At 41.8% G+C, this 27,217-nt stretch overlaps 1 protein-coding gene across 2 annotated transcripts in view; it reads left to right on the top strand.

Annotated features, from left to right (window-relative positions):
* Positions 1-26,117, top strand: part of JPH1 (junctophilin 1) — a 78,122-nt gene extending 52,005 nt beyond the window's left edge. The window contains exons 3-6 of one of the 2 annotated variants that reach the window (XM_061171681.1): positions 7,429-7,547; positions 17,228-17,868; positions 24,997-25,092; positions 25,712-26,117. In XM_061171681.1, coding sequence (XP_061027664.1) covers positions 7,429-7,547; positions 17,228-17,868; positions 24,997-25,077 — 841 coding nt within the window. In that variant the 3' untranslated portion in view covers positions 25,078-25,092; positions 25,712-26,117. Of the gene's footprint in view, positions 1-7,428; positions 7,548-17,227; positions 17,869-24,996; positions 25,093-25,549; positions 25,629-25,711 lie in introns of those variants that run through there. The other variant, XM_061171680.1, reaches the window with a different exon arrangement.
* Positions 26,118-27,217: the final 1,100 nt, after the last annotated feature.

Below are 27,217 nucleotides of genomic sequence, written 5' to 3'. Positions count from 1 at the left end.
GCTATGTGGCTGCTTCTCTGGGTGTTTTTTTTCATGGTAGCCATCCTAGTGGGTGTGAGGTAGCATCTCATTGTGGTTTTGATTTGTATTTCCCTTATGGTTAGTGATGTTGAACACCTTTTCATGTGCTTATTGGCCATTTGTATCTCCTTTGTGGAAGTGTCTATTCAAGTCCTTTGCCTATTTTTTAATTTTTGTTGTTGTTCTTATTAAGTTGTAAGAGTTCTTTATATAATCTGGATACTAACCCATTATCAGATATATGATCAGCAAATATTTTCTCCCATAAAATGAAGTTTTAGTCTTATTTAGTGGTAATGTTTTTGACCTGTAGAATAACCCTCATTAAAAGGACTTTTCTCTAAAAATTATTTCAAGAATAAAACATCCCTTAAATTTGTTTTTACATCAGGTTTTTCTCACTACATAAATTATATGGCAAGGTAAATTTTAGATAAATTTTATAAAACTCAGGATAAAGTAGAAGATAGTTAATTATTTGGCATATTCCAGCCGAGGATTAGAAATGCGCTTTTGACCTGGCCTATCCAGAGAATATAGCCTTTAAGCTTATTAAGTTTGATAAAATGTTAGGGAGTAAAGCCTGTAAAGTACTTAAGAATGAGGACTTATTTTCCAAGCTTGAAAATGTTCTGAATATAGAAAAAAATTCTGTAAAGGAAGCTGCATAGTAGGCTCTGATGTCCCCAAGTTATCACATATGTCCCTAAGCATTCACACACTATGAGGGGCTGAAGTTCAGAAAACTTAGTATAACAAGTAATTTTTTTCAATAACCTACCAGTTTCCAAAAAGGATTTTCAGGGCATTATAAGTCACATACATAGTAGCATTCCTGACCAGGGAATGTTAAAGCCATGTCTTTAGAGAAGATAACCATGCACATAGATTGAGGATAATTATACTCCAGGTATCCTGGTAGCTGTAACAAAAAGAGAAACAATAGATAATGTAGTTCTCATTGTATGATGCAAGGAAGCACACCAGTATATCATCATAGACCAGATTTTTCCTGGCACTAAACTTTGAGGAATGTATTGCCCAGATCTTTATGAACATGACAGTGATACACATAATGGACAGCATTTCACATTCTTCACATGAATCTTGGTTCATATTCCTATCTTGGATATCTTGGTTCATCCTCCTATCTTGGATATCTTGGTTCATCCTCCTATCTCCCCTTGAAAAAAGGCCAAGGGCATGGTATGAATTATGATTCTAAGAAGGCATCGCTAAGATTGCTAAAGTAATGTGGTTTAACTTCTGATCTCATGGACAAAAATCATCTGTGACTAGACTGGCCTCAGCCTGGTCTCTGGCTACCCACACTTTCAAAGCCTGTGTCGTCATACCTCTGCAAGAGTTTGGGCCCTTGCAAGGTCAAATACCAGATTTCAGTGGGGACACCATGCCCCTACATTTACATTTTATATCTAAATAATTTGATAATGTTTTTAGAAAAGGAAGCAATGGACCACCCCGGCAAAAAAGACAACTATTTGCTGAAGCTGTAACTTGTTTTTAACCAGGACCTAAGAACACAGTCTTGAAGTTAGTATTCCAGGTCCTGTCTTTTACAAAACAAAAAAGCAACTTAGGAAGAAAATTAACATTCAAGAACTAATAAACGTAAAGATTGGACCCACAAGAAGTAGTCTTCCTAAACCAAGTTTACTGAGCTTTAGCTGAATCAGCGTCCATTGCAGATTAAAATCTTCTTCAGCTGTGCCAATGAATAGGTATGTGTATGAGAGGTGGAAAGTTAGAAGTCCGGAGAGGCAGCGAAGGGGGCCGTTTGTGCCTTAGCAGGAGGAGTGTATGCTGAGTCTCGTGGGGTTGGTCTGACCAGAAAAGCAGATCGATACTGAGAGACCAGTTTCTTTCCGGTACAGGAACTCAGACATCATGCCTTTGCTTTTTAGCTGAGAGCTGTGGAGACACCTAGTTCTTGTTCATATCGAGAGTATTCCTTGCTTAACAGACTGATTTCTTCTTTAAAAGGGCTCCTACTGTGTACACAAGATAATTGGTTTTTGCAAGTCTAGGTCTCTCATAAGTGAATAATGTCACAGTCCCAAAGGAAGGCTAACTAAGGTCATTTTTTGGCATTTTCTTGCACGTGATGCCATAACCCAGGAAAGGATTTTGGTTATTGTCAGGCAATTTCAAGAAAACCAGAAGGGAAATAGAATGGCGGGCTGCAAGGACAGAAGCAGGGAGATCAGTTCAGCCTTTGCAGGAACCCAGTGAGATGTGACCTGGGCAGGAGCGGTGATGAGAAGGAGACATGGCGGGGTCGGGTGTGTATTCTGAAGGTCCTGCCGGCTGCCTTGCTGACCGTGGATGTGGTGTGAGAGAGAAAGGGAGGCAACCAGGATGACTCACAGGGTCTGGGCTTGAGCAATTGGACGAATGGGGTTGCCGTTAACTGCTGTTTGGAGTCTTACGTACAATTGCTCTTTTTTTTTTTTTTGCCTGCATTGGGTCTTCATTGCTGCCCGCGGGCTTTCTCTAGTTGCGGCGAGCGGGGGCTACTCTTCGTTGTGGTGCGCGGCCTTCTCATTGCTGTGGCTTCTCGTTGCGGAGCACAGGCTCTAGGTGCGTGGGCTTCAGTAGTTGTGGCACACAGGCTCAGTAGTTGTGGCACGCAGGCTCAGTAGTTGTGGCACGCAGGCTCAGTAGTTGTGGCTCACAGGCTCAGTAGTTGTGGTTCTCGGGCTCAGTAGTTTTGGCTCGTGGGTTCTAGAGCGCAGGCTCAATAGTTGTGGCTCGCAGGCTTAGTTGCTCCGCGGCATGTGGGATCTTCCCAGACCAGGGCTTAAACCCATGTCCCCTGCATTGGCAGGCAAATTCTCAACCACTGCACCACCCGGGAAGTCCAATTGCTCTTATTTTTAAATGTTGCTAAGAATTTTCTTTAAATATATGGGTATCAAAGCAAATCACATGTACAGCTCCTGAACCAACTAGATGACAGCCTCTGCCATCAAATTTTCAGAGTCAGGCCAGGAGACTTAACTTTTAATAAGTAACAAATTTTAAAAGACATCAAAAATCAGCATATTTTTTGAAGCAGTTTTTTGTTGGGAAGAAAATATGTAAGAAGTAGAAATAGAAAAGTATAAGTACTGTATACAGTTTTACCTTTAGCAAAATCCTTGTCCATTCTAGATTAAAATCTTTATCAGCTACGTCAGTGAATAGGTATATGAAAGATTGAAAGAAGTTGGGACAGACGTCTAAGGGACTTGCATCTACCTTATTAGTAGTAGGCCTATGTGCTGGGCATGTTCAGTATATTGTTTATATGCTTTTTTTTTTTTTTTAAAAGCACTGTTAGGTTTAAGAAAAACTGGGAAAGCCAGACCATTTTGTTCTGAGTAAGGTAACCTGAGAGTTCGTGAAACACCATTTTAGTCAGTAAAGAAAAAAAAAAAACTCAGGTTCTCATCAAATTACTGATTGGAAAGAAACAAGTTGTAATTAAGTTCTTAAGTACAGGTGATGCCTGCCATTCAGAAATTCCACATTGGGCTTCCCTGGTGGTGCAGTGGTTAAGAATCTGCCTGCCAATGCAGGGGACACGGGTTCGATCCCTGGTCCAGGAAGATCCCACATGCCGCGGAGCAGCTAAGCCCGTGTGCCACAAGTACAGAGCCTGCGCTCTAGAGCCCATGAGCCATAACTACTGAACCCGTGCGCCATAACTACTGAACCCGTGCACCACAACTACTGAAGCCCACACGCCTAGAGCCCGTGCTCTGCAGTAAGAGAAGCCACTGCCTATGCACCTCAACGAAGAGTAGCCCCCGCTCGCTGCAACTAGAGAAAGCCCGCGCACAGCAACAAAGACCCAATGCAGCCAAAAATAAATAAATTAAATAAATTAATTAAAAAAAAAAAAAAAAGAAATTCCACATTTACTGTTTCAGCTGTCGCCAAGTGACCTTTGCAGGGCTGATGTCCAGGAGGGGGTCACCTACCTGCTGTACCAGCTTAGCCAGTTGCCCAGGCCTCTCTGTATCTCTTTACCCCAAAATAGTAACTCTCTACAAGTTAAAATTTTGGTTTATTTGTCATAGGACCCTAAAAGAAAGTCTACCACTGACGCCTAACTGAAAGATGTTGCTTTTCACTTACTTTTTGCTGCATGTTATGTGAGAAAGTATAGATGATGATAATGGTATTTGGAGATTCCTGAGGGTCTGAAGATTTATGGATGTCAGCAGTCTTTGGAACAAATGAAAGGCTTCTTGGGCATGCAGGCGTGCTCCTTGTTGGCGCGTGCCAGGCATCCACTTTGAGTTTTTTCCACCGGTCTCCCCAGAATGACTAGCCCAAACCTCCCTCCCCCCAACCCATGAACAATGGCACGTCTTACCCGTTGGGTGATTAAAGGGATCGTGTGTTGCTCCAGAACTGAGCCTGGGATTGGAACACATGAATAACGTGGGCCAGGGTCAAGCCCAGATTTCTCCCTGGGCAAAATCAAGATGTTTTAATGGGCTGGCCGCACAACACTTTTGAGGACAGCAAACTCAGATGGCTTCCTGTTCTCTTCTACTTCTTGTGATCAGGTCCAGGGCTACCAAAAGCTCCTGAGCAGATACCTAGTTTCAGGCTTGAATGTGGTTTTCACCATCGTGCCAGCCATGCAGGAGCACTGACACAGGGAGGGGTGCTAGATGGAAAAGTCCCCCCTCCTTGTCTGGTCTTACAGGAAAGAACAAGTAAAAAAGTAAAGGGTTAAGGCTTCACTGATGCTGTGCTTCCAAAATATATTTGCAGAAAGGTTAAGCTACATTTGTCTGTTCTCCAGTTTAGCATGTTGTCAAAAGTGGTGGAAATACTACTACCATTTTATTCCACTCCGTGGTGGTGGGTTGTGATTGTTTCGGAATAAACGGTACTTGAGTTTTTTAAGTTTATCATTGAAGGGCTAGCAGGTTTTATTATAGGGCAGGATAACTTTACTCCTGTGGCTTCATTAATTATGGTACCTAGACATAATTAGGCTCTAGCTAAGAATAGCAGATAAAATGGAAAATAATTCTGGGAAAAAAAGAGCTGAGATTCTGAGAAACTGAAAGAACATAGGAGAGGGCATCCACTGAGTCTCACCACAACACATGGGACTAAAGCATCATTACTGATGGCTCCCTTGCAGGGGTTACCACAGCCAGGTTTTTTAGGAATGTTCTTACCCCCTTGATTTTGCCTCTGTACTCTGTACCCTGTAGACAGAGATTATCTAAAACATCCTCCATGATTCATAAATAACAATTTCGATGATTAGAATTTGATTCATTCATTTTTAATTAATAGACTTTATTTTTTAGAGCAGTTTTAAATTTACAGAAAAATTGAGAAAGTACAGTTTCCATATACCTCCTTTGCCCGCACCCAGTTACCCTTGTTATTAACATCTTGCATTGTACCGTTTCCATATACCTCCTTTGCCCACATCCAGTTACCCTTGTTATTAACATCTTGCATTAGTGGGTACATTTGGTACAACTGATGAACCAATGTGGAACATTAGTATTAACTATAAAGTCCATACTTTACACTAGGGTTCACTCTTTGTGTTGTACAGTTCAGTGGGCTTTGACAAAAGCATGATGTCATGTATCCCCCCATTAGAGGATTATCCAGCATAGTTTCACTCCCCTAAATATCCCTTTTGATCTACCTGTTCATCCCTCACGCACTTTCCCCTTGAACCCTTGGCAACCACTGGTCTTTTTACCGTCTCTGTGGTTTTGTCAATCCATTCATTTTTAAGTAACTACCCAGCTGTTCCTGAGGACATTCCTTTATTTATTTACCATTCCTTTATAAAGTGGGCCCTCAGTAAATACTATGTGCCAGGCATTGTTCTGTGCCTTGGGAGTATAGTAGAGAACGAAAAATTAAAAATAAAAAAATGCCCAAAATAAAAAATCTCCCTTATACTTATATTCTAGTACGTCAATCCTCCAGGCTCAGCTGGGTCCTAAGTAGGAGTGAAATGGGACCTCCCCCAGTTAGCCCCACAGTCTCAGGTCAGACCCCTTTTTCCCCGTCTTTTCTGCCTGCAGTCTAGTTCTAGGGATCCCGTCTGCTGGCCTCCTCCAGATGCCACCTGGGTTATCTCTCCTAAGACCAGCTAGGGCACGATGCCATTTCCCAACTTCCTCTCCTGCTGTCTCTGAAATGCCTGCAGGCACCTCTTTTAGACTCCCCTTAAGCTTTTACCACTAGTTATCTATAGCCCTGCCTAGCGTTAATAAAAGAAAATAGTTCACAAAATTATAAGAAGTAGGTGCCCATGAAAACTGTCTAAATACTAGCTGGACAAGATCTCCTCCTTTGGAAGAGGATGACCCAAAGTCTCAGCCTCCAAATGCCCTGTTCCTGGGCAGGCAGACCTCAGTCCCCCTGTCTTGCCATAAGGAGCCCCATTCTTATCCCTGCTGCCCTCTCCCTAGCCCTTGTCCTCTGGAAAGATAAGCGGTTTCATTGGGTGAGGACGGGTCGGGGAGAAGGTGGAAGACTGAATGAGATCCCTTTCCAGCTCCACCTCTCAGCCTGCTTTCGGTTTCACACAAGAAACGTGCTTAAAGAACAACTAAATGGACTCCTTGGAACGCTCCTGAGCACATCCTTCCAGCAGACCACTGGGTCTGCCCCTGCAGGCTGGGGGGAGCCCACGGTGTGCGTCTGTTCCCAACTACACATTCAGCAAAGTCACGCTGATAGTGTGAACTGGCCATGTTGGGAGCATGTACACCACGGAAATCAGTCAGTGCTACAAATCAGTTTTACTCTTTTTTTCCCCCAGAGAGCTACTTTACCAGCACACCAGTGGGCAGATCTTTCTTAATCAAATCCTTGTATTGATTCTACCGTAGAAATTAAATCCATGAGCACTGTATTAATTCACATGCTCTAATTCTGCTCTCCATGGTTGGGGGGCGGGGAGGGGGAATGCCAACCAAAGTCAACGGGGGATTTCATCCTCTAAGTCTTGAACACCAGGCTTTGCATTAAGCTGCACAGAACTTGTTATACTTTCATACAACGGGTTATACTTTCATACAATGGGTTATACTTCCATTAACCTTGAAAGAAAGATTGAGGCAATTCACAGGTGGTTTCATCCGCTTTAGTTTCATTGATGTCTCACAACAGTATGACGTCTCACAACAGTATGACGTCTCACATTGATGTCTCACAACAGTATGACGTCTCACATTGATGTCTCACAACAGTATGCTGTCTCCCAACTTTCTGTTGCAGATGTGGGGCGAGGGTCACGGTTAGCATTTCTTTCCAGGCCCTCCCTGCCCCGTAGACCGTTTGCCCGTCCTGTGTAATTAACTAGGTGCCGCCCCTGCTGACGCGCCCTTTGTGCTCCTGTAGGACCGCGCACGCAAGAGCCAAAGCTGACGCCGCCGACCAGGCTGCCCTGGCTGCCCGCCAGGAGTGTGACATCGCGAGAGCTGTGGCCAGAGAGCTGTCACCTGACTTCTACCAGCCAGGTAGGACAGGTGACCTGTGATGGGAGGGGTAGGAGCATTGCCTCTGGTTTCCTTTTTTCCTTCTTTTCCTTTTAATCCAAAGGTCTGTGCCCCATGAATTTCAGTAATACTACAAAAGAAGTGGGAGCTTAGAGTAACACGTGCCTGAAGCCTGAGTGTTAGCGCTCGAGATTTGGCTTCTTCCCCGGTGCCACTCCCCCCACTTCCTGCCTGCCCACCCCCCAGCAACAGACTTTGAGCTGATAGCTGTAAACAAGACAGGAATCTAAAAGAGAAGTATTTAAGAAATTGTGTTAGTGTGTTGGGGACCATCTCAGGTGCTCAAAACAGATACCTCAAAATCAGAAACACCTGGAACAATCACATTAGCAGTAAGAGAAGAGCCAGTAAGTACTGTGACTTTTTTTTTCTTTAATACACCTCAAAGGAATTTGGTTAGGATGTAAAGAAATATACCACTTAAAGACAGATGAATCTGCACAGATTAAGAGGAGAAAATCAATCCAGATCGTCTGGCTCAGATGTTATAAAATAGCAGTAAACAGATATTTACAGTGGGTTTAAATAGTTAACTCACTTCTTAGTGGTCTCCTAGTAGACTGCTTCCATCCCTTTCTTTAATATACTGGTGTTAATAAAATGGCAGTCGTCACCTTTTTATATATGTTTCTCCATTGTTTTGGAAACAGCATCTTCCTGTTGATTTGAGGGATCAACAGATTTCTAGGCAAGAGAGACTAAAAGAAATGTTCTAAATTCTAAGTCTCGAAGTTTATATTGTCTTGATAAAGAGTTTTTTCACATTGGTTTCTGTTAATCAAGCTGGATAACTAGCACCCTGCACAACACACGTGTCCAATACCTGTTTGGTTCCAGTGAAGGTGATATAATGTTGGAACCCACAGGGCATTAGTGTGACTACATGAACAAGGTAAGTCACAGTGAATAGAAGACCAAGTGTCCATGTATTCTAAAAGCTAGGAACAGGGCTATAATAAAGGATGGGAGAATGAAAAGGAAATGACAGGATTTTTTTTTTTTTTTTTTCCTGCAAAGAATGAAGACAGTCAAAGGCCATGTTAACAAGACTCAGTTTTTAGGAGCGAGAGCTCAGGCAGGGGCCCAGTCCGGTTGCTGAGTGATTGAGTTATCACAGAGTGACTTCTGTACTAGTTCAACTCCAAGGGAGGTAACCAGTGATACTGGGTGTCTTCTTTTGTGTGCATCCTTTCTAAACCTCTGGGTTGGGATTTAAATCATTTAATACGTATGTGTCTTTTACTAGGAAAGGGAAATTTTCCATTTCTTGCAGTAGGAATAAACGCTGTTCTGGAAACTCACACACGTTAGCAGCTACCTGTTCTAGGGTGTGAGAGCTGGGGAGGGGATTCAGCCACCCAGGAGGGATCATCTTTTTCCTCCCCAGCAGTGAAGCTACTGGGAGCAAGCAGCTCAGCAGTCAGGAGACAGTGCAGCTTCACGTAGCAGCCCTGGGCTTGAGCTGCTTTGGAAGCAGACAAACTTGCTGTTGTCTGCAGACGGTCATTTCTTGATTCTGTTGTTCATTCTGTTGGGGAATAGGGTCCCTGTAGCTTGCTATTAGGTGTTAACAAGAGGTAAATGATATGGGAGGTCATCTCAATTTTCCAGGCTAAATGGTTGTAAAAGCCTTTTATGATGTGAAAGCATTTGAGGGGGGAAAACATATTGTGGGAAAATGTAATTCCACCCTTTCTTAGCTAAAACAGCTTCATATAAGCAAGTTGTCTGTCAGTAATGAATATATCACAGTAGCACGAGATGACAAGGGGTCTGTTTGAGACAGGAGCTAAGGGCGGCGGCTGCAATCCCCTTTGACCCGCAGCCAACACTTCCTTCGGCAACTGTATAGAAAGCCTTTTTCTGTACTGAGTATTATTGATCTTCTCACGGGAGCATACCTCATGCTTTCCACTCTGCATTTACAGGGTGATCAAATCAGATAGACATTTCTGAAAGGGCTTTCAAGTACTTTTTCTGAGTCAGGCTGCTTGTTTAATTTACATATCTCAGATACAAATGTTCCCTTTGTTTGGAATGGATGTGTCTTGTATAGTTGTTAACCCTGGGGAAAAAAGGATGTCTGTCATAGCTTGTATTTCGAACACTTTCATAGTAAGTTACCTCTTTTCAGGAGCTGGCGGTATTTTCAGATATTTCCCATCTTAGTTCAGTCTTATACTTTTAGTTCAAAACTGTATTATTCTATAGTTTAGTTTAAAACTACAGAAAAAACGTAGCCATGTAGGATGGCTTTATCACTCAAAGGGCTAAGTCGTAACATATAAGAAAAAGCATACAAATGGATGTGTATGAATGTGTATGTAGATAATTGCATAGTACCCAGAAACCTAACTTGCCATGAGTATGAGTGACACAGTGAGTTGTCCCCCAAGAACTTAGAAATGAGGTTGCCCTCTGGGAGTTAAAATGAGCCCATGAGACTGCACAGAAGTGTATAAGGTGATCATAAGTGATAGCATGGCTATAGTATAGCAAGATTTCCTTGTAACCTGATTGAGTGTATTGAAACCTCTAAAGACTTGGTCACCCAAAGTCGTATAGAAAAAAGAGTCACAGAGGCAAAAATAGGCAGTGCCCATCCAAATGCTATCTAGAGGAGAGCAAACCCATGGCCCAAAACCTTGGAGTATTGCAGTTGCATTGGCAAGGACGTTTCTGTTATGGGGAAGGATGCAGGGAACTGTTGCCAGCTGTGTATGGCTTTCCTGGCAAGATCATCCGAGTGAGGAAATGGATGCATCAGGTTAGCTCAGCATGATGCCATTAGATACTTGATTCATCTCATGCCTCTGTCTTAATTCCACATCCACCACTCACCTTCTCATTTTCGTTGAGCTTCTCGTGGAGGTCTGCCAACAGGGAGAGCACGCACCGGTGGTTATCAGTGCAAGTCTCAGGCCTTGGTGACATTTACCTTGCTCATTGTAAACTGATGAATTGGTCTTCTGGTGTCAACCATCAGTCCTGTGAGCTTTGGTGATGTGAGTCTGCCCCAAGGGATGGCTCTACTTCAAAGTGCTGATGAAATTGGGTTTTTAAGCCAGGAAAGCTGAGGTGAGACTTTGGATGATCACTGAGGAGGTAGTGGGGAGTTGGACATGGTGGAGAATGATTGGGAAACTATATGTATGGCTCATTTCCCCACTGTTTCAATTTCCTTTCCATCAAGATGCTTATTTTGTTTTTAATGTCCAGTGATGTTTATCCGTTGTGGGGGGTCACTGGTCATGGGTTGAAAAAGAGAATGTGGTAAATGTATTACTTAGGGCCCTCTTGCCAGGTGGCCTAGGCAGCACCCTCAACGAGCTTTGTCTTTCTGTGTTTAAGCGTGTGTATTAGTCAGCTTGGGCTGCTAAAACAAAGCACCATGGGCTGCGTGGCTTACACGATAGACATTTATTTCTCGTAGTTCTGGAGGCTGGAAGTCCAAGATCAGGGTGCCAGCATGGTTGGGTTCTGGTGATGCCCATCTTCCTGGCTCACAGATGGCCTTTCCCCAGTGCATGCACCTGGAGAGAGAGAACTCTGGTGTCTCTTCCTCTTTTCATAAGAGCATTAAACCCATCGTGAGAGTCTCACCCTCGTGAACTAAGCTATCTCCCAAAGGCCACACCTCCAATAACATCACATTGGGGGTTAGGGCTTCAACATACGAATTTGTGAGGGGCAGGGAGACAAACAGGGTGTAACACACACACACACACACACTGTGCTGATTACTTAACGTGAAGTCTTTTAGTATAGATTATCTTGAGACAATGCTAACTAAGCTCACACTTCTGGTATGGACTAGAAGTCTTAAGAATTGTCCGTGCCTATCGTTAATATGTAATATTTTTGGTTAAGAAAAAAGAAGCATCCTGGAATAGATGCCTTCTAAACTCACTTTCCAGACGCAAAATTCTGAAATTCTGAAATAAATTTTTTTCATAGAAAAAGGAAAACTGAATAGTCCACTAGTTGACGTGAAATTAATAATTCATGGGTTTGCTGGTTATTCTTACCACTCTTTCCATTGTATCCCGTTCCACACATGTGTGTATTGAAAGCCCACCATGTGCAAGGGGCCCTGGGCTGGGTGTCCCACGGCTTGCAGACAAGAGTGCTGTGGCTGTGTTCTCAGAAGTTGCGGTATTGTTACCGATGGGACTCTAAAGTCCTATGGGAATGTAGCATTCTTTCCACATAGAATATAAAAGGGATCCTGCTATCGGTTATATAATTGTTTAAAAATCTTTCCATCTGGTCTTCTTTTACTGATTGGCAGTCTCCGTAGAAAAATCCTACTTTCTATTTAATGACTTCTGATGGTGCTACAAAGCATTTGCCATCAGCACTGCCCCGGTAGACATTTGTTTGGAGGAGTCTTCGGGGTGCTCCCGCAGCCCGCAGCCGTTGCCCTGAGGCTCAGCTGTGAAGAACTAGCTGAACGCCCTGCTGTTTCCATCCGCCGTTCATGCCAGCTGTAACGCGTAACCTTTCCGTGTGGGTGCGTGACACGTGCTCAGTGTTGTTTCGTGTTGTGTGGCATGTCAGCGAGCAGGTGACCCGTCTCTGACTTCTTCCCAATACAAATCCCCAGGGGAAATAAAATCCCTTAGGATTTAGAAATACTGTCTGTAAAAACAGACAAAAACGCTGACTGCAACAACTATCAACACTTCTCATAATTTCCCTCCTTGGTGATATTCTGACTAGTCTTTTTAATGAACTGCTGCATCTCATCAACTTTATGCTGCTGGCATTGCAACACTGACACACATTACTACACAGACAAGTAGTAGTCACACTGTGTGCCTTCCAAGAAACTTGTCCAGGAAAAACTTCTGCCCTCTGCATTATACTAAATATCTTGTTTTAAAAGCACTTAATCTTACTCTGTAAAATCTAAGTGTATATCCTCATTTAGCTGGCCAGTCCCCAGTTGACTACGCCATGTTGGAACCATTTCCAGCTGGATGCAGGTAAGGAAGGCTGGAGTTGGGTCTACCTCTAGTCAACATACTTTTTGCCACGCTTTAATTTTTTTTTTAATTAATTTTTTTTTTTTTTTGAATCAGAAGTCTTTATTTCATGGTCTCACCCAGGTGCTTTTTCTTCATTTATTTTTATTTTATTTTTAATTTTTATTTTATATTGGAGTATAGTTGATTAACAATGTTGTTAGTTTCAGGTGTACAGCAGAGTGATTCAGTTATACATATACATGTATCTATTCTTTTTCAAATTCTTTACCCATTTAGGTTATTACAGAATATAGAGCGGAGTTCCTTGTGCTACAAGAACAGTAGGTTCTTGTTGGTTATCTATTTTATTTTATTTATTTATTTTAATTTTTATTATTTTTTTATTATTTATTTTTGGCTGCGTTGGGTCTTCGTTGCTGTGCGCAGGCTTTCTCTAGTTGTGGTGAGTGGGGGCTACTCTTCGTTGCGGTGCACAGGCATCTCATTGCAGTGGCTTCTCTTGTTGCGGAGCACAGGCTCTAGGCATGCGGGCTTCAGTAGTTGCAGCACGCGGGCTCAGTAGTTGCAGCACGCAGGTCCTAGAGCACACAGGCTTCAGTAGTTGTGGTGTGCAGGCTCTAGAGCGAAGGCTCAGTAGTAGAGCACATGGGCTTAGTTGCTCTGCAGCATGTGGGATCTTCCTGGACCAGGGATTGAACCCATGTCCCCTGCATTGGCAGGTGGATTCTTAACCACTGCACCACCGGGGAAGTCCCTGGTTTTCTATTTTAAATACAGCAGTGTTTACATGTCAATTCCAAATTTGCCATGCTTTTAAATGCCAATACTGGGTACATGAGAGTTACCTGGAGCATTTGTTAAACATCAAGATTTCTAGGCTTCGATTCATACTTATTAAATTCTCTGGGAATCGCACCCCAGGTACCTCTGATGGGAAGCAAATGTGGAGCGACTGCTTTGGAGTGCCTTTATTCCCTTATCCAGCCAATTTTTAACGCATAATAAAGCTGGGAGGGATTTTTTCATCTGAAAGGTGGTGCTAGTAAATTCTTTGAGCTCAGCAGATTTTGAATATCATTGGAAGCCCTGTAGATAAATCTGAATTGAATACGCCTGAAAACCATGTCTTAGGAGATGGGCACAAGAAATGCCTTTCCTAAGACATTTAAGACAGGAAAACTGTCCAAAGGAGCAATGCATGAGATTTCTAAAGATCTAAAGGAGTGGTTAGACCGGTATTTGAGAGTTAATAAACATAATAAATACATTCAGTGGAATCCAAAATAAAGCTTTGTAAGTCCGTTACTACAAAATCCTCCAATGGCCAAATCACTCTCTGCTTGGCCTATTAATGATAGCATAAATTAAGAGGTAGGCAGAGTTCTACTTACTCTTTACAAAGAGCATTTGAAACTGTGCTTTGTGTTCAGGTATTGTAAGTCTTTGATCTTTTTCCAGATAACTAAAGCATATCACTTTTTTAAAAATTATTTTTCTTGGACCCGCTATTACTGACTTGCCTGAGTTTCCTCCCAAATAAACGATCTCTTGTCACTGTTAGCGTTTCAGCAGTCTCATCCTTTGCTGGCAGCTGTCACTTGCTGGGATCTGTCAAAGCAGCTCCCATTTCAGCTCCTAATCTGCTTTCTGCAGTAAACGCAGGTGAGAGACCAGTGGTTACCCAGATAAATCCTGAACTTTTAAGTGTCACTGTTAGGGTCTCACATTTTCAAAATGGAGCACATAGGCTTTGTGACAGCTTTATTTCTCGTGGTTCAGTGACTGTCTTCTCCTTCCAACATCAAGAATGTATAACTAGTCACGTTTGCCAGAGATTATTTTTTCCCGTTCTTTTCTGTTATGTGTATTTAAACATTAGCTTTTAATATGACTTAATCTTAAGATAGAAGGATTTGCAAAATTAACTTTTGCACTTACCCCTTAAGATTGAAGACATTAAAAGTACTTCGTAATTTGTGTTTCAGAGTTAGGTGGCTTAAGTGAAAAATGATTGGCTCTAAGAGTCTTGACTATTAATTACTTTTGCACGGAACACTTACTACCATGCCTAGATGGGTATTTCAGTAATGCTGTGAAATTGGATAACAGGGAAGCACAAATGAAACCAAGTCTGATGAAATCTGGGGTAGAGGGGTGGGAGAAAAATATGTAAACAGCACACTGCAGAGGAGGGGTTGTGTGTAGATGAGGGGCTTCTCCATGAAAGGCCAGTATAAACGTTCTTCATGGGTTTTTGAAAGTAGGGGCAAGCCTGTTGATGAAGAATGTCGCTTTCTGGTGCTGCTGGTGCTTCTTTCTCTTGGTGGTATGTCCCAGTCACAACACCAAGGAAGAATCCAGAAACAAAGACAGCACCTTTTGAATAATTGCAGTTGCCTCTTTTTCTTCACTCAAGTGAGATACATCTCTCTGTGCCAAGAATTCATACTGCCATTTTTGATGGAGGATGTAAAAGAAAATTGCCAATTTTTTTTAAAGGGGGTACTTAACCAAGTTTAGAAAGGAAACCTCAATTGTCGGCGATCTTGACCTGTTTGGGAAATTTGAACCCTCTTTGGCTTTATCTTCTGGAGGATGGAATGTGAGCTAATGCTCTTTTTATGCTTTTGGCCCTGAGTACAAGCTATAAATGTGGGTCCTTGGGGATTCTCATTTCTGGGCTTAGTATATTCCATGTTGCATTATATTTTATCTTAAGGGTACACAGGAGCTGTGTGACTTTGGGTTTTTCAGCTGCTACAGCTGCTTCCATATCAGTAAGATCAGGATATTGCCTGCTTCCTAAGATTTTGGTGAGGCTTTACATTTTGGAAAATGCCTTGTATAATAAATGGCAGTCTCACAACAGTAAATTATTATTCAGACCATCATGGGAAGAGCAATTACAAGTCGGTGGTATGTAATTTTTTTATTTACCTTTTTGAAATTTTTTATTTTTACACAATTTTTAAAGGTTATTTTCTATTTACAGTTATTACAAGATATTGGCTACATTCCCCTTGTTGTACAATACATCCTTGAGCCTATCCTACACCCAGGAGCTCTTCTACTCCCTCACCTTATATTGCCCCTCCCTCCCTCCCCACTGGTACCCACTAGTTTGTTCTCTGTATATCTGTGAGTCTGCTGCTTTTTTGTTATATTCCCTAGTTGGTTGTATCTTTTAGGTTCCATAAGTGACCTCATACAGTATTTGTCTTTCTCTGACTTATTTCACTTAGCATAATGCCCTCCAAGTCCATCCATGTTGCTGCACATGGGAAAATGTCATTCTTTTTTACGTCTGAGTAGTATTCCACGTGTGTGTGTATAAAACCTCTTCTTTATCCATTCATCTGTTGACGGAGGCAGTATGTATTTTTAACAATTTTAAGGATAATTGTTCTTCAGCCCCTCTGGGCTGAGAGGTGGGAGTAGAGACAGGAAGGGAAGCGAACAGATGCAGTGCTCTGGAGTTGTCAAGAGCTGGTCAGCTCCTGTAAGCAAGTTGGTGGGTGATTTCTTCCTTGGATACTCCAGAGATGACATTGTCAGCTCCTGCCCATTTGCAGAGAAGAGGGCCAGCTGGACTGTGTGACCTTGACTTGACTTCCTGTGATGAAAAATGGCTGATGGGTGAAGTGGTGGCCAAAGGATGTGCAGGACCCAGTTACCGGGGAGGGGCTGAGGGGCAAAGTGCCTAGAAAGAAGGGCACTGCCTTGGAGCATGTCTCTGAGGGCCCCAGAGAGGCCCTTTTCTGGACCACTGGCCTCCTTAAGCACTCACTGCTGGTACCATCTTGTGATGCACTTTCTCCTTACTCCCCACTCCCCCCAAAATCTGCCCATAAAATAACAATGGCACCAGGGTCCCTTTTTTTTAAGTGAAATTTTTTTCTATTTATGAAAATAACATATGATTGTTACACAATTCTAAAGTACTCAGAAAAAGAAAAAAAAAATCCTGAGACTACAGAGCCAAAGACAACTGCCTTGTCTTGACTTTGATGCCTGCAGAAACGCTGCTGATGCAAATCCAGGCTGTGAAGGGACTCCGAGTAAGTTATCTTATAAAGTGTAACCTAAAGCTCAGAAGTTGTTCCTAACTAGGCAGTTTAAATGCTCCTTTGATGAAGGGTCATTAAAAATATGTTATCTGCATGTTCTCCACCTACAGTGTAGATACTTTATTAAACATTAATATATTTAAGTGTTCTAATAGATTACATATTAAACATACGAGTCGGTTTATTTTTGTATATGAGTGTATACTCTGTATTTTAGTTATACCGTGTAAATTTGAACGTTCAGATTAATTACGGTGCTGTCTCCAGTGCTCCATCCATATGAATTCTGCCTCTGTATTCTACCAGCAGCAAAAATCAGGACTGTTTAACTTTTGTGGCTATCACAAATAGTGTAAATAATGGTATATATTAACTTAAAAACTTTTCATCAGTAAATAATCTTTTCTCCCAGGGAATGAAACGTCCTTATGCTTAGTCAAAGCCTCGTAAATATGTTTAAAACAAAGAGAGAAAAGGCTAAGCTGATTTAGCAAAAAAATTTATGAGTAGCCATAAGGAACAAGCCTTTATGCCTTATTATTTTTTTTATCACTTTCCCTTGTGTTGTCCCCTTTCTCCCCAGGCCCGGATTATGTCAAACAGAGATTTCAGGAAGGTGTAGATGCTAAAGAAAATCCAGAAGAAAAGGTCCCGGAAAAGCCACCTACACCAAAGGAATCTCCTCATTTTTATCGCAAAGGCACGACACCCCCAGGGTCTCCTGAGGCAAGTCCCAAACAAGGCGGCTCTCCCTCCCCAGAGCCCGTGAAGAAGCAGAATCCCAGCTCAGGGGCAAGACTCAACCAAGACAAAAGGAGTGCAGCCAAGGAGCAGGTGACGGCCACCGTCAATAAGCCCTTGACCTCCAAGGCTCCCACGAAGGAGGTGGGAGCGGCTGTGCCCCACTCCAGGTACTCTGGCCGTCACCACGTCCCTAACCCCAGTAACGGGGAGCTGCACTCTCAGTATCACGGTTACTACGTGAAACTGAACGCCCCCCAGTACCCCCCGGAGGACGTGGAGGAGGAGGAAGGGCCAAGCCAGTCTTCCTCGGCGCTGGTGCACAAGCCATCGCCCAACAAGTGGAGTCCCCCTAAATCTGTGACAAAACCAGTTGCCAAAGAAAGCAAAGCTGAGCCAAAAGCTAAGAAGTCTGAACTTGCTATACCAAAGAATCCAGCAAGCAGCGATTCGTGCCCTTCTGTGGCAAAAGAAGCCAATTCGGTAAGTTGTGCGAGACGTGTTTTTCTCTCCCTTTGCTCCTTTTGGTTCTTTCAGGTGGCAGCGTGGGGCATCTGCGCCTTGATGATGACGATTTGCACCTAGGCTAGCAAAAGTCCCCGGGAGCACCGGGCTGTGTAGAGTAGAGCCTAGCACTGGTAGCTTGAGCCACAATGGGCTCTCGGGCAGAAATTCCTCTGTGCTCACTCGGCCACCCTCAGGCTTCATGCAGGTAGACTGACCTGACTAGCTTGTTGCAGCTCCACTTTTACCAGCCTTTACCAGCACTTCTTGGTGAGCTTCATGGTAGCTGTTGAATTCCCTGGCGGTCCAGTGGTTAGGACTCTGCACTTTTGTTCCCGGTGGATTTAAGGTTCTTTCTTCGTTGTGAAAGAATTCAGAGACAAAGTGATAGATTTATTTAGAGAGAAACACACTCCACAGACAGAGTGTGGGCCATCTTGGAAGGCAAGAGGCTTCGAAATATGGGGTGGTTCATTTTTATGGGCTAGTAATTTCATAGGCTAATGAGTGGGAGGATTATTCCAACTTTTGGGGAAGGGGTGGGGATTTCCAGGAATTGGGTCACTGCCTACTTTTTGACCTTTTATGGCTGGCCTCAAAACTGTCATGGTGCTGGTGGGTGTGTCATTTAGCATATGGTAATATATTACAATAAGCATATAATGAGGCTCAAGGTCTTCTGGAAGTCAAATCTTCTGCCATCTTGGACCTAGTTGGTTCTAACCAGTCTTTGTCATGTACTATGGCTATATCATTCTTTTAAAGGTTGTGCCCTGCCCCCTTCTGTCCTGTTTCACTTTCATTGCCGAGGGCCAGGGTTCAATCCCTGGTCAGAGAACTGAGATCCCACAAGCCATGAGGCACCACCAAAAAAAGGACCACAATGGTAGCTGTCTTATTAGCTCTGGCTGCTATAACAAAACTACCCTAGACTGGGTGGTCTAAACAGCGAACATTTATTTCTCACAGTTCTGAAGGCTCAGGAGTCCCAAGATCAAGGCACCAGCAGATTCAGTGTCTGGTGAGAACCCACTTACTTCCTGGTCCATAGAACACAGGCCATGTTCTCCCTGTGTCCTCACAGGACTGAGAGGAAACAAGCTCTCTGGCGTCTCTCCTTGGAAGGGCACTAATCCCATCCTGAGGGCTCCACCCTCATGACCTGATTCTCTCCCAAAGGTCCCACCTCCAAATACTATCACATTGGGGGTTAGGGCTTCAGTGGATGAATTTGGGAGCAGGGGTAGATCCAAACATGCAGTCCATAACAATAGCTAATTCTGAGGGCTGGGAAGTAATCACGGCCCACCAGCCCCTGCCACTGTGCTCTAACCCAGAGGAGGGCTCCACTGCCAAGTCCTTAACCTGCCTTTTGACTCTGCACCCACAATGGTCAGCATCTTTAGACAAAAGAACATCTTTTCTAGCTATTATGAATTATTCTCATAAATAATGTGGATTTTATTTAATGGCCAGGCTTTGCAGCTAGAACTTTTTCTTTCCCATATGAGAAGTGAAATTTTTCAACTGTTTAAGAAAAATCACTTTGGTCTTCTAACCCCTCTGAGTGTCAGTGCTCCTAAAATTTCAGTTTTCTGGTAGATGCTAGTTTTATTATGAGTCTGGAGCATTTAAGGTTTTTGTTATTCAACCAGAAAGCTTTCAGTTATTGATAAATATCAACATCCTCATTCAATGAGATTTGTTAATGATAAAAGGAATTAGTATTTTATCAAATTCTGTAGAATTTATAAAATCTGAAGCTAAGTAATTTTTGATAAAAAGCTGACTGAGCTGTTGACCTAGTCATATGCCTTTGGAAAAGATTGTAATTTAGGGAGGAAGCCATAGCCCACCCAGTATTTACTAGTAATTTCAGAAACATATTTGCATAAAGGTGTAGATTAATATTTTGGCCATCAATACAACCATCAGTTTCTTACCGTTCTATCTACTCATAGGGTTAAACACTGAAATTCATTTTTTAATTAACTTATATTTGAAATTTCTTAGGTTTATTTTGCTAATATCAACACAGGTTCCCACCTTTTTAAAATTCTCACCATTTTAATTATCATCTAAATATAAATAAATCAGGTTAACATGATTAACTTTCTGAGAGTTAACCTCCATATAGGTAAATGGTTTTCAAAACAATAATTTTGAGACTGTTCAGTGAGCATTCATCTTTTAACACTGGTATGTCAGTATCCTGATATATAACTGTCTGTGCTAATATCATCACTACTGAATTTGTTAAATGTGATAACTCACTTCTCATTTGGCTTTCAGCATTTACAGCCATAGGTTAATAAAGCCTCACATACGTATTAGTATTGGTTTGCCTGATTTACAAAGGGGAGATTCAAGCAATGCAAGGCTATATCGTTTATACCTTTGGGTACCCAGTAGTGGGGTTCAGTTGATTTCCAGAACTCCCCAAGGGGAAGTGTGTGCCCCAGTGTTCCTCATATTAGATGAGTTACCTAGTTCTTATCTGTAATAGTCTTTCTGTAAAACGTTACTAATAGGTATATTTGGTAAATTCACAGCCTTCTTGTTTAGAAACAGCATCTGTCTTACGAATGTGCAGAACAGTCGGATCCTGGGAGTTGGCCAAGCATCGTGCAGCTCTGCAGGCCGGTCTCTAGGGTTTCCCTAAACACCCCAGGAGAGAAGGGAGGCCAGCAGCTCTGCACCTCTGTCAGGAGCTGGAAGGCAAGACTGAGTTGGCACCTTCACGCGGAGAGTTTAACAATTAACCTTCTCTTCCTTAATAACGTAAAGCTGCCTCTCACACCCCTTACCACTGTTTTCTTCACAGAGAGTTAGGAAGTGACAAAATCATCCTAAAGGTAGTCAGTGAATGACCTTTAAAACAAAAAGAGCACTGCATACAATTTCGAGGTAAAAAGACACTGTGTAAGTTAGAAGTTTACAAATAACAACATGGAAATTGATGGAAGAGTTCACACTAAAGCAGACATTTGAGGGGAAGCAGACTGAATCCATCTTTGTGAGCAGCTGTGACAGATCCACTCTGAGTCAGCATCACTGTTTGTAGGGTGGCTGACCAAACAATCTGCACAATTTTAGGCAGCCAGCTTACTGAGACAGTGTAGGCTAGCGGCTAACGGTATGGCCTCTGGTGCCAGACTTCATAGGTTCACATCCCAGCTGTGTTACTTACCAGCTCGATGACCTCAGGCAAGTTTCTTGACTGCTCTGTGACTTGATTTCTTCATCTGTACCTGTATCAAGGGTTGTGGTAAAGATTAAATGAGTTGATACTTTATGAAGTTTATAAAGTTCTCAGCACAGTGCCTAGCACAAAGTAAGCATTCAAAGAGCATTGACTGTTACTGAGTTTGCCTTAACGCTAGTTGGAGCATAAATAGTTCATAAATATTCCAGTAGGTTTTGACCCACCCTCAGGATCACCCTGGATATTGATCTAGAAATCCAGAGACTCTTCTGGGACACAGGCTGACACTTAGGGGAAGGGAAGCCCTGGCAAGGATCACTCTGCAACGTCCCTCCAGCCTGTGACTCCTGTGGACTCAAGTCCCAGGAGAGCACATTCTATGGGATGCCAGAATTTTTTGTAGGATTTTGCAGTATGGCAGCTTGGCTAGGAGGCAGTAGAGGTATCTTTAGAACCTTATCATCAAATAGACTAGTGAGGAGTCTTCTCTTTCTTTAGGAATCTCAGCTCCTGAAAACTACCTGCACTCTTCTGTTAGCAAGTACACCGATCAGCCTCTGAGTTTGAGATTTACCCGACCTTTCTTCTGAATTGTCGTAAAACCTAAGGCATCCCTATCCCTGTTAGATCAGGTTTGAACCACACACACACACACACTCTCAATAAATACATATAATTAAACTTTGCTTTTTCCATGTTTATGGAGAAGTTTGAGGTTTAACATAATCTATACTAACTCTTCAGAAAGTTCTTCACAATTTTAAATGAGTGATAGTATCTTGAAGAAGAAAAATTTGAGTTAGAACATCTTTCCATATTTTGACTTCCTGCACTTTATTTTCTAACTGCCTGAAAGTTTCTTCCAAACAAGACTCGCACTTTGCCCTGCCACAGCTTCTTTTATTACACCTGTCCCAGTCAGTCTTGAAAATCAAGACTGATTTTTTTTTTTCATTTTGCTATTTTAAGCTACAACTGGCCACCACAGTCATATTTATGAGACTTCACCTTAAAGCTTTCCACCCTGTACCCAGCCCAGGTATCTGAAGAGCACAGAGGTCACGTCTTGGTATCTGCCTATTAAACATAGCATCCCAGAATTTATTTTTTACCTGGTTGCTGTTTGAGTCTTTTATTGCTGGTTTACCCTCATCTTTCATCTTTAAAAATAGCTTTATATAATGGAGCTATACTAGTAGGATAAATATGCATGTATTTGTATATTAGAATATATACGGGAGAAATACATGTTCAATAGTGTATGTATATAAATATATACACACACAAGCCCAAAATACTAACCAATTCAAAAAGGTTAGATGAATTCATAGAACCTTATAAGGATTTATGAAATGGGAGTTAAAGGTCCAGGCACACCTTAAGTCTTTGAAGGTAGCTTTACTGAAGGTACTCTATTATTCTGCTTTCCTAGGGTCTGTGTAAGTCACTGAACTCCACACTGTATTGCTCTGACCCTGTTACTTTTCCTCATCTTCTTTCATATCACTGTCTTTAGGAATTATGAAATGAAATCCACTCACCCAAAAGAGTTGAGACGATCCCCAAATTCTTAACACATTCATGAGCAAGATCTAATCAGTCTGTGTAGTAATAACATTTCCTTCATCTCCATGCTGAGTAATAATGTTGAAAGATCATCTCAATTATTTTCTGAGTTATAAGAGTTTCCTACATTATTTATATGTTCTAAGTTAACCATAATTGAGGAGTTACATAGGTTTAGAACACAACTATACTAAAAGAACCATTGGTCATTATCAAGATTTGATGTTTTTCTGATACTACAGTATCATAGGATGTAGATGAAAATGCCATTTTAAAGAAGTTGATGGGAAATTATTTTTAAACTAAGGCCTGTGGGTTTAATAGAGATAAAAAGAACATGTAGCTCTGAAGTGAACAGACTAAAGTTTCCCAGTTCTAACTTGTTCAAACTGGCTTGAGTAACCTTGGGCAAGACAGTTACCCTCTCGGAGCTTTGTAAAATGGAACTAATAGTCACTGTGAAGAATTAAGTGTTTGTTTTCCTCCCATTTACTTGGGGTTTAGGAACTAGGCTTTTTCTTCTTCCTAACAGTCCCTACATCAAGGGCACCCATTTTTATTCCTCCTCGCTCACACCCTGATTTTATTAATCACCCTGTTCCTCATTTAATACAGTGAATATATCAGTTCAACCACCACCTCCATAGCACTTGGAAAAGTACCAAAAGATTGGTCTTCATTAAATATTGGTTGCCTGGATGAATTGGGCAGCCCTTATGTGTGGGTGTAGAGTAGTGAACAAGGCCGTGCCCCTGTGGAACTCAGTCTAGGGGGAAAGATGGCAGTTAACAAGAAACGACAATGAAGTGTGAAGCGTTAGGGTAAAGAACAGGGTACGCTGACCTCTACCAAGGAGGTTGTGACCTCATCCAGAAAGGATGCGTTCTTGAAGGACATGAGACTCAAGCCCTAGGTCCTGCGAGATGAGCACTGGACCAGTGGCAGTTCCAGTCTCCCTTACTCACTTTACCCACCCCTCCCCGCAAAAAAAATCACATCAATACGACATTTGAGGACTCTGACCCAGTTTCACTGTAGTCTCATTGGATAGTCAAATATATATAGTACAACTGTTTCCTCATCTGTAGAATGAGAATAAACCTACCTACCCAACCTCTCTTATATGGCAAGTTTTAGAACACTTTTAATGCTACTTAAGAATTAGACACAGACTTCCCTGGTGGCACAGTGGTTAAGAATCCACCTGCCAGTGCAGGGGACACGGGTTTGAGCCCTGGTCCGGGAAGATCCCACATGCCGCAGAGCAATTAAGCCCGTGCGCCACAACTACGGAGCCTGTGCTTTAGAGCCTGCGAGCCACAACTACTGAGCCCGTGTGCCACAACTACTGAAGCCCACGTGCCTAGAGCCCATGCTCCACAACAAGAGAAGCCACCGCAACGAGAAGCCCGCGCACCGCAACGAAGAGTAGCCCCTGCTCGCCACAACTAAGAGAAAGCCCACGTGCAGCAACAAAGACCCAATGCAGCCAAAAATAAATAAATAAATTTATAAAAAAAAAAAGAATTAGACACTATTTTAATAGTAAATACTAAGATCGCGTCTTTGTAATAAAGATGGCCGAGCACGGGCAGATCTAAAAAGATGGGTCATATAAGGTTTCTTTGTTTTTTTAAAAAAAAAGTAAATTTTGGGTACCTTGGGCTATGTGGTATTTATTATAGCAGTATTTGGCAAAATGTAACCTGATTTCTGAAATGTTGTGGCTTTAAGCAGAGGAATTAAAAATTAGACCTGCACAGTAATTTCTGAAAGGGCTCAATTTCCCACTTGCAGCTTTTACCTTAAGGAAGAGATAGTATCCAAAAAGAAAACCAGGAAAAGCGCGAGTCAAAGAACCGCATTTTGAGTTTTTCCTAAACTTTTCCAGAGCAGCCTCTTTGTCCTGCAGATTTCACCCTCCCGTTCTAACTGCCTTTACGAGGAAATGATTCTTCCTTATCCAACGACTTACACCTTAACAAAAATGCGTATCTAATTCCCATCAGTTTTTAAACCCTTTATGGTGAGCTGTGTCTCACCCAGACTGTTGCCCAGTGTTTCGAGGTGAAGTCGATTATTTTTTAAGTCGTTTTTTAGGTTTAATCAAGACTGGATTCATCTTTAAGTGAAAGTTCAGAGATGTCTCCATTTAAATACAGCGTTAGCTATTTTTAGTTTATACCTTTTGGAACTGCCGTCATTCTTCATACCTTATTTACTGCAACTGTGTTGGGTCTTTTTTAATATTTTTTGGTAATTGGTTTTGTGAGCTAATTTATCTACTGCTATCAACATGGAAAAGTGACACTTGTTTTGTTCTATTTCGTTTCCAGGGCCCTAATTCAATCATGATTGTCCTCGTCATGCTGTTGAATATTGGGTTGGCAATCCTTTTTGTTCACTTTCTAACTTGATTGGAATTAGGAAAGGTAAGAATAGCCTTAATTTCTCTATAAAATCACAATATATAACTTTTTTTTCCCATATTCAAATTTACATTTTTTTTTTTTTAACAACTACGTATTGTCCTTCACTTTAATTTTGGCTGTGCCTGAATGTGATTCAACATAGTTACTTAATGATATAACTGTTTTGACCCTTCAGTGAAGTCATGACAACTAGTGGTGTTAGCCCACAGTTCTCTGCAGTGGTGTCATCAGCCCTTTAAATGGCACACCCCAGTCAGGCTCAGACACAGGGAAGGAGGCTTGGAATTAGGATGGGATCACCAGAGAGAGAGAGAGAGAGATGAAACTTGGAAAATTCAGCCGGAGGACCGGTTCGGTCCCCCTGGAAATGCTTTGGGGTCCTCTGGGAGCTGAAGCAAGCAGCCATGTTGGAGAGCAAAACTTAATAATCATTCTTTTTTAAAATCTGCTGAAGCAGCCCCATCCGGCGAAGTTCCTGGCATTGGCTACTCCATCTGTCCTAGCAGAGCGTGACTAAACTGGAAATGTATGGAGCTGCATTTTTTTTTTTTTTTTTTTTTTTTTTTTTTTTGATGGAAGTCAACAGCTGCCTTACTATTTTACCATCTGACGTTTCTAGTAGGGAGCTGGGGAAACAAACGACTGCCCGAGGAATGTGGTCGGAGGATTGTGTTGCTGTGGCCGTGGTTCCAGCATTCACTCCTGTCTCATTAGAAGAAGTAGGTAGCAGCATCACTCACCAGTCTTATGCCATGACCTGCTGCTTTCTCATCTCCTGGAACGTCCCGGGAGAGAAGGTGTCGTTGGCTTGTGCACGATTATGTTCATTTCTGCTGTTTATTTAAATCCGATGTATAGTCATCTACAACACGCGGTCCTGGCTGGATGAAGCACATGTGTCGCATCTCAAGGAAAAGAAACAACAGAATGCTAGAGAAAATGTGTTTATTTTGATAGCAATACATCATTCTTCATGTCGTTTAGTCTTCCTAAACCTGTAAAAGGCTATTTAAAATTTAGCAATTTGAAGGCATTACACCTACCTAAGAATAATTTAACTTTAAACATTTTTAACACTACTGAGATGAATTATTTACGCACTTAGGAGGTGCTAAATTTTAAAAGCTGAAAGACAACAGAATTCTAAGAAGTATCGTCAAAATGTTGCATGGATTGCAGTAATCGGTGTTTAAAGGATTCAGTTTCACTGCTGACGTACTTCACCAACCAAATAAAATCTTGTCAGTAGCTATGTTAATTCCCATGAAAGTTAAGCAAGATGCTATTAATAACTGCTCTTCTTTTTTTTTTCCCCAAACTTAAATTTTTGTTGAATACATTCAGGTAGAGCATAAAGCTTTGTTAAATCAGTGCTTCTCAATTTTACGCCTTTCATGTTTTTCAAAGTCCTTTTGTAATTGTATTTCACATTTTAAAGGCTTAGACAATTTTTAGGTATCTGTCTTTTGCAGTCCTTTGTTATTCTGACATAATCTGATTTTTTTGCTGTTTTATAATTTATTCTTTATTACTCAGAAGCATGCTTATTTAGAGAAACTACGTGGTCTTTATAAAAATAATTATTTGAAAAGAAAATCAGGGGAGGTAAGTTATCTGTCCAATCTTGGTAAGACGTTATTGAGGAGGGGGAGCTATTCCTAAACATTTTCACGATCTGCATGGTTTAATCAGATTTTTACCTTATCTGCTGCTGTTCCGATGCAGAAGAGACAATTCCCATATTAGCACAGGTGTGGACTGAATGCTTTGTCACCTGCAGGGCAGTAACGCAGTGGTGTTTTTTGCAGAAGTACAATATGTTGAGAATCCTGGGTGTGACCAATATGGAATAAAGAAGAAAGCAGAAAGAGAGCAAATAAAAATTACAACTTGTATATTTATTTATTTTTTACATTTTGCTTTGACTTTTAAATTTAGGAAGTATACGTTTTTACCCAAGAAACGTTTCAGTTCCTGTGTCAGTCTCAATATTCTCACTGCTCCTTCCTAACCCCATAGCTCTTGATGCTGGGAAAGCTGATTTTTTTTAAAAAATTAAATAAAATATTTAATCTTAAGTGTTTATTTCGAATGTGTAATGCTTTGGAAATAATGGGTAACAGAT

Source organism: Eubalaena glacialis, chromosome 17 (genome assembly GCF_028564815.1).
Source record: "Eubalaena glacialis isolate mEubGla1 chromosome 17, mEubGla1.1.hap2.+ XY, whole genome shotgun sequence".
Taxonomy (NCBI): domain Eukaryota; kingdom Metazoa; phylum Chordata; class Mammalia; order Artiodactyla; family Balaenidae; genus Eubalaena; species Eubalaena glacialis.
The sequence above is the reverse complement of the archived record's forward strand: the minus strand, read 5'-3'. Positions and strand labels throughout refer to the sequence as shown.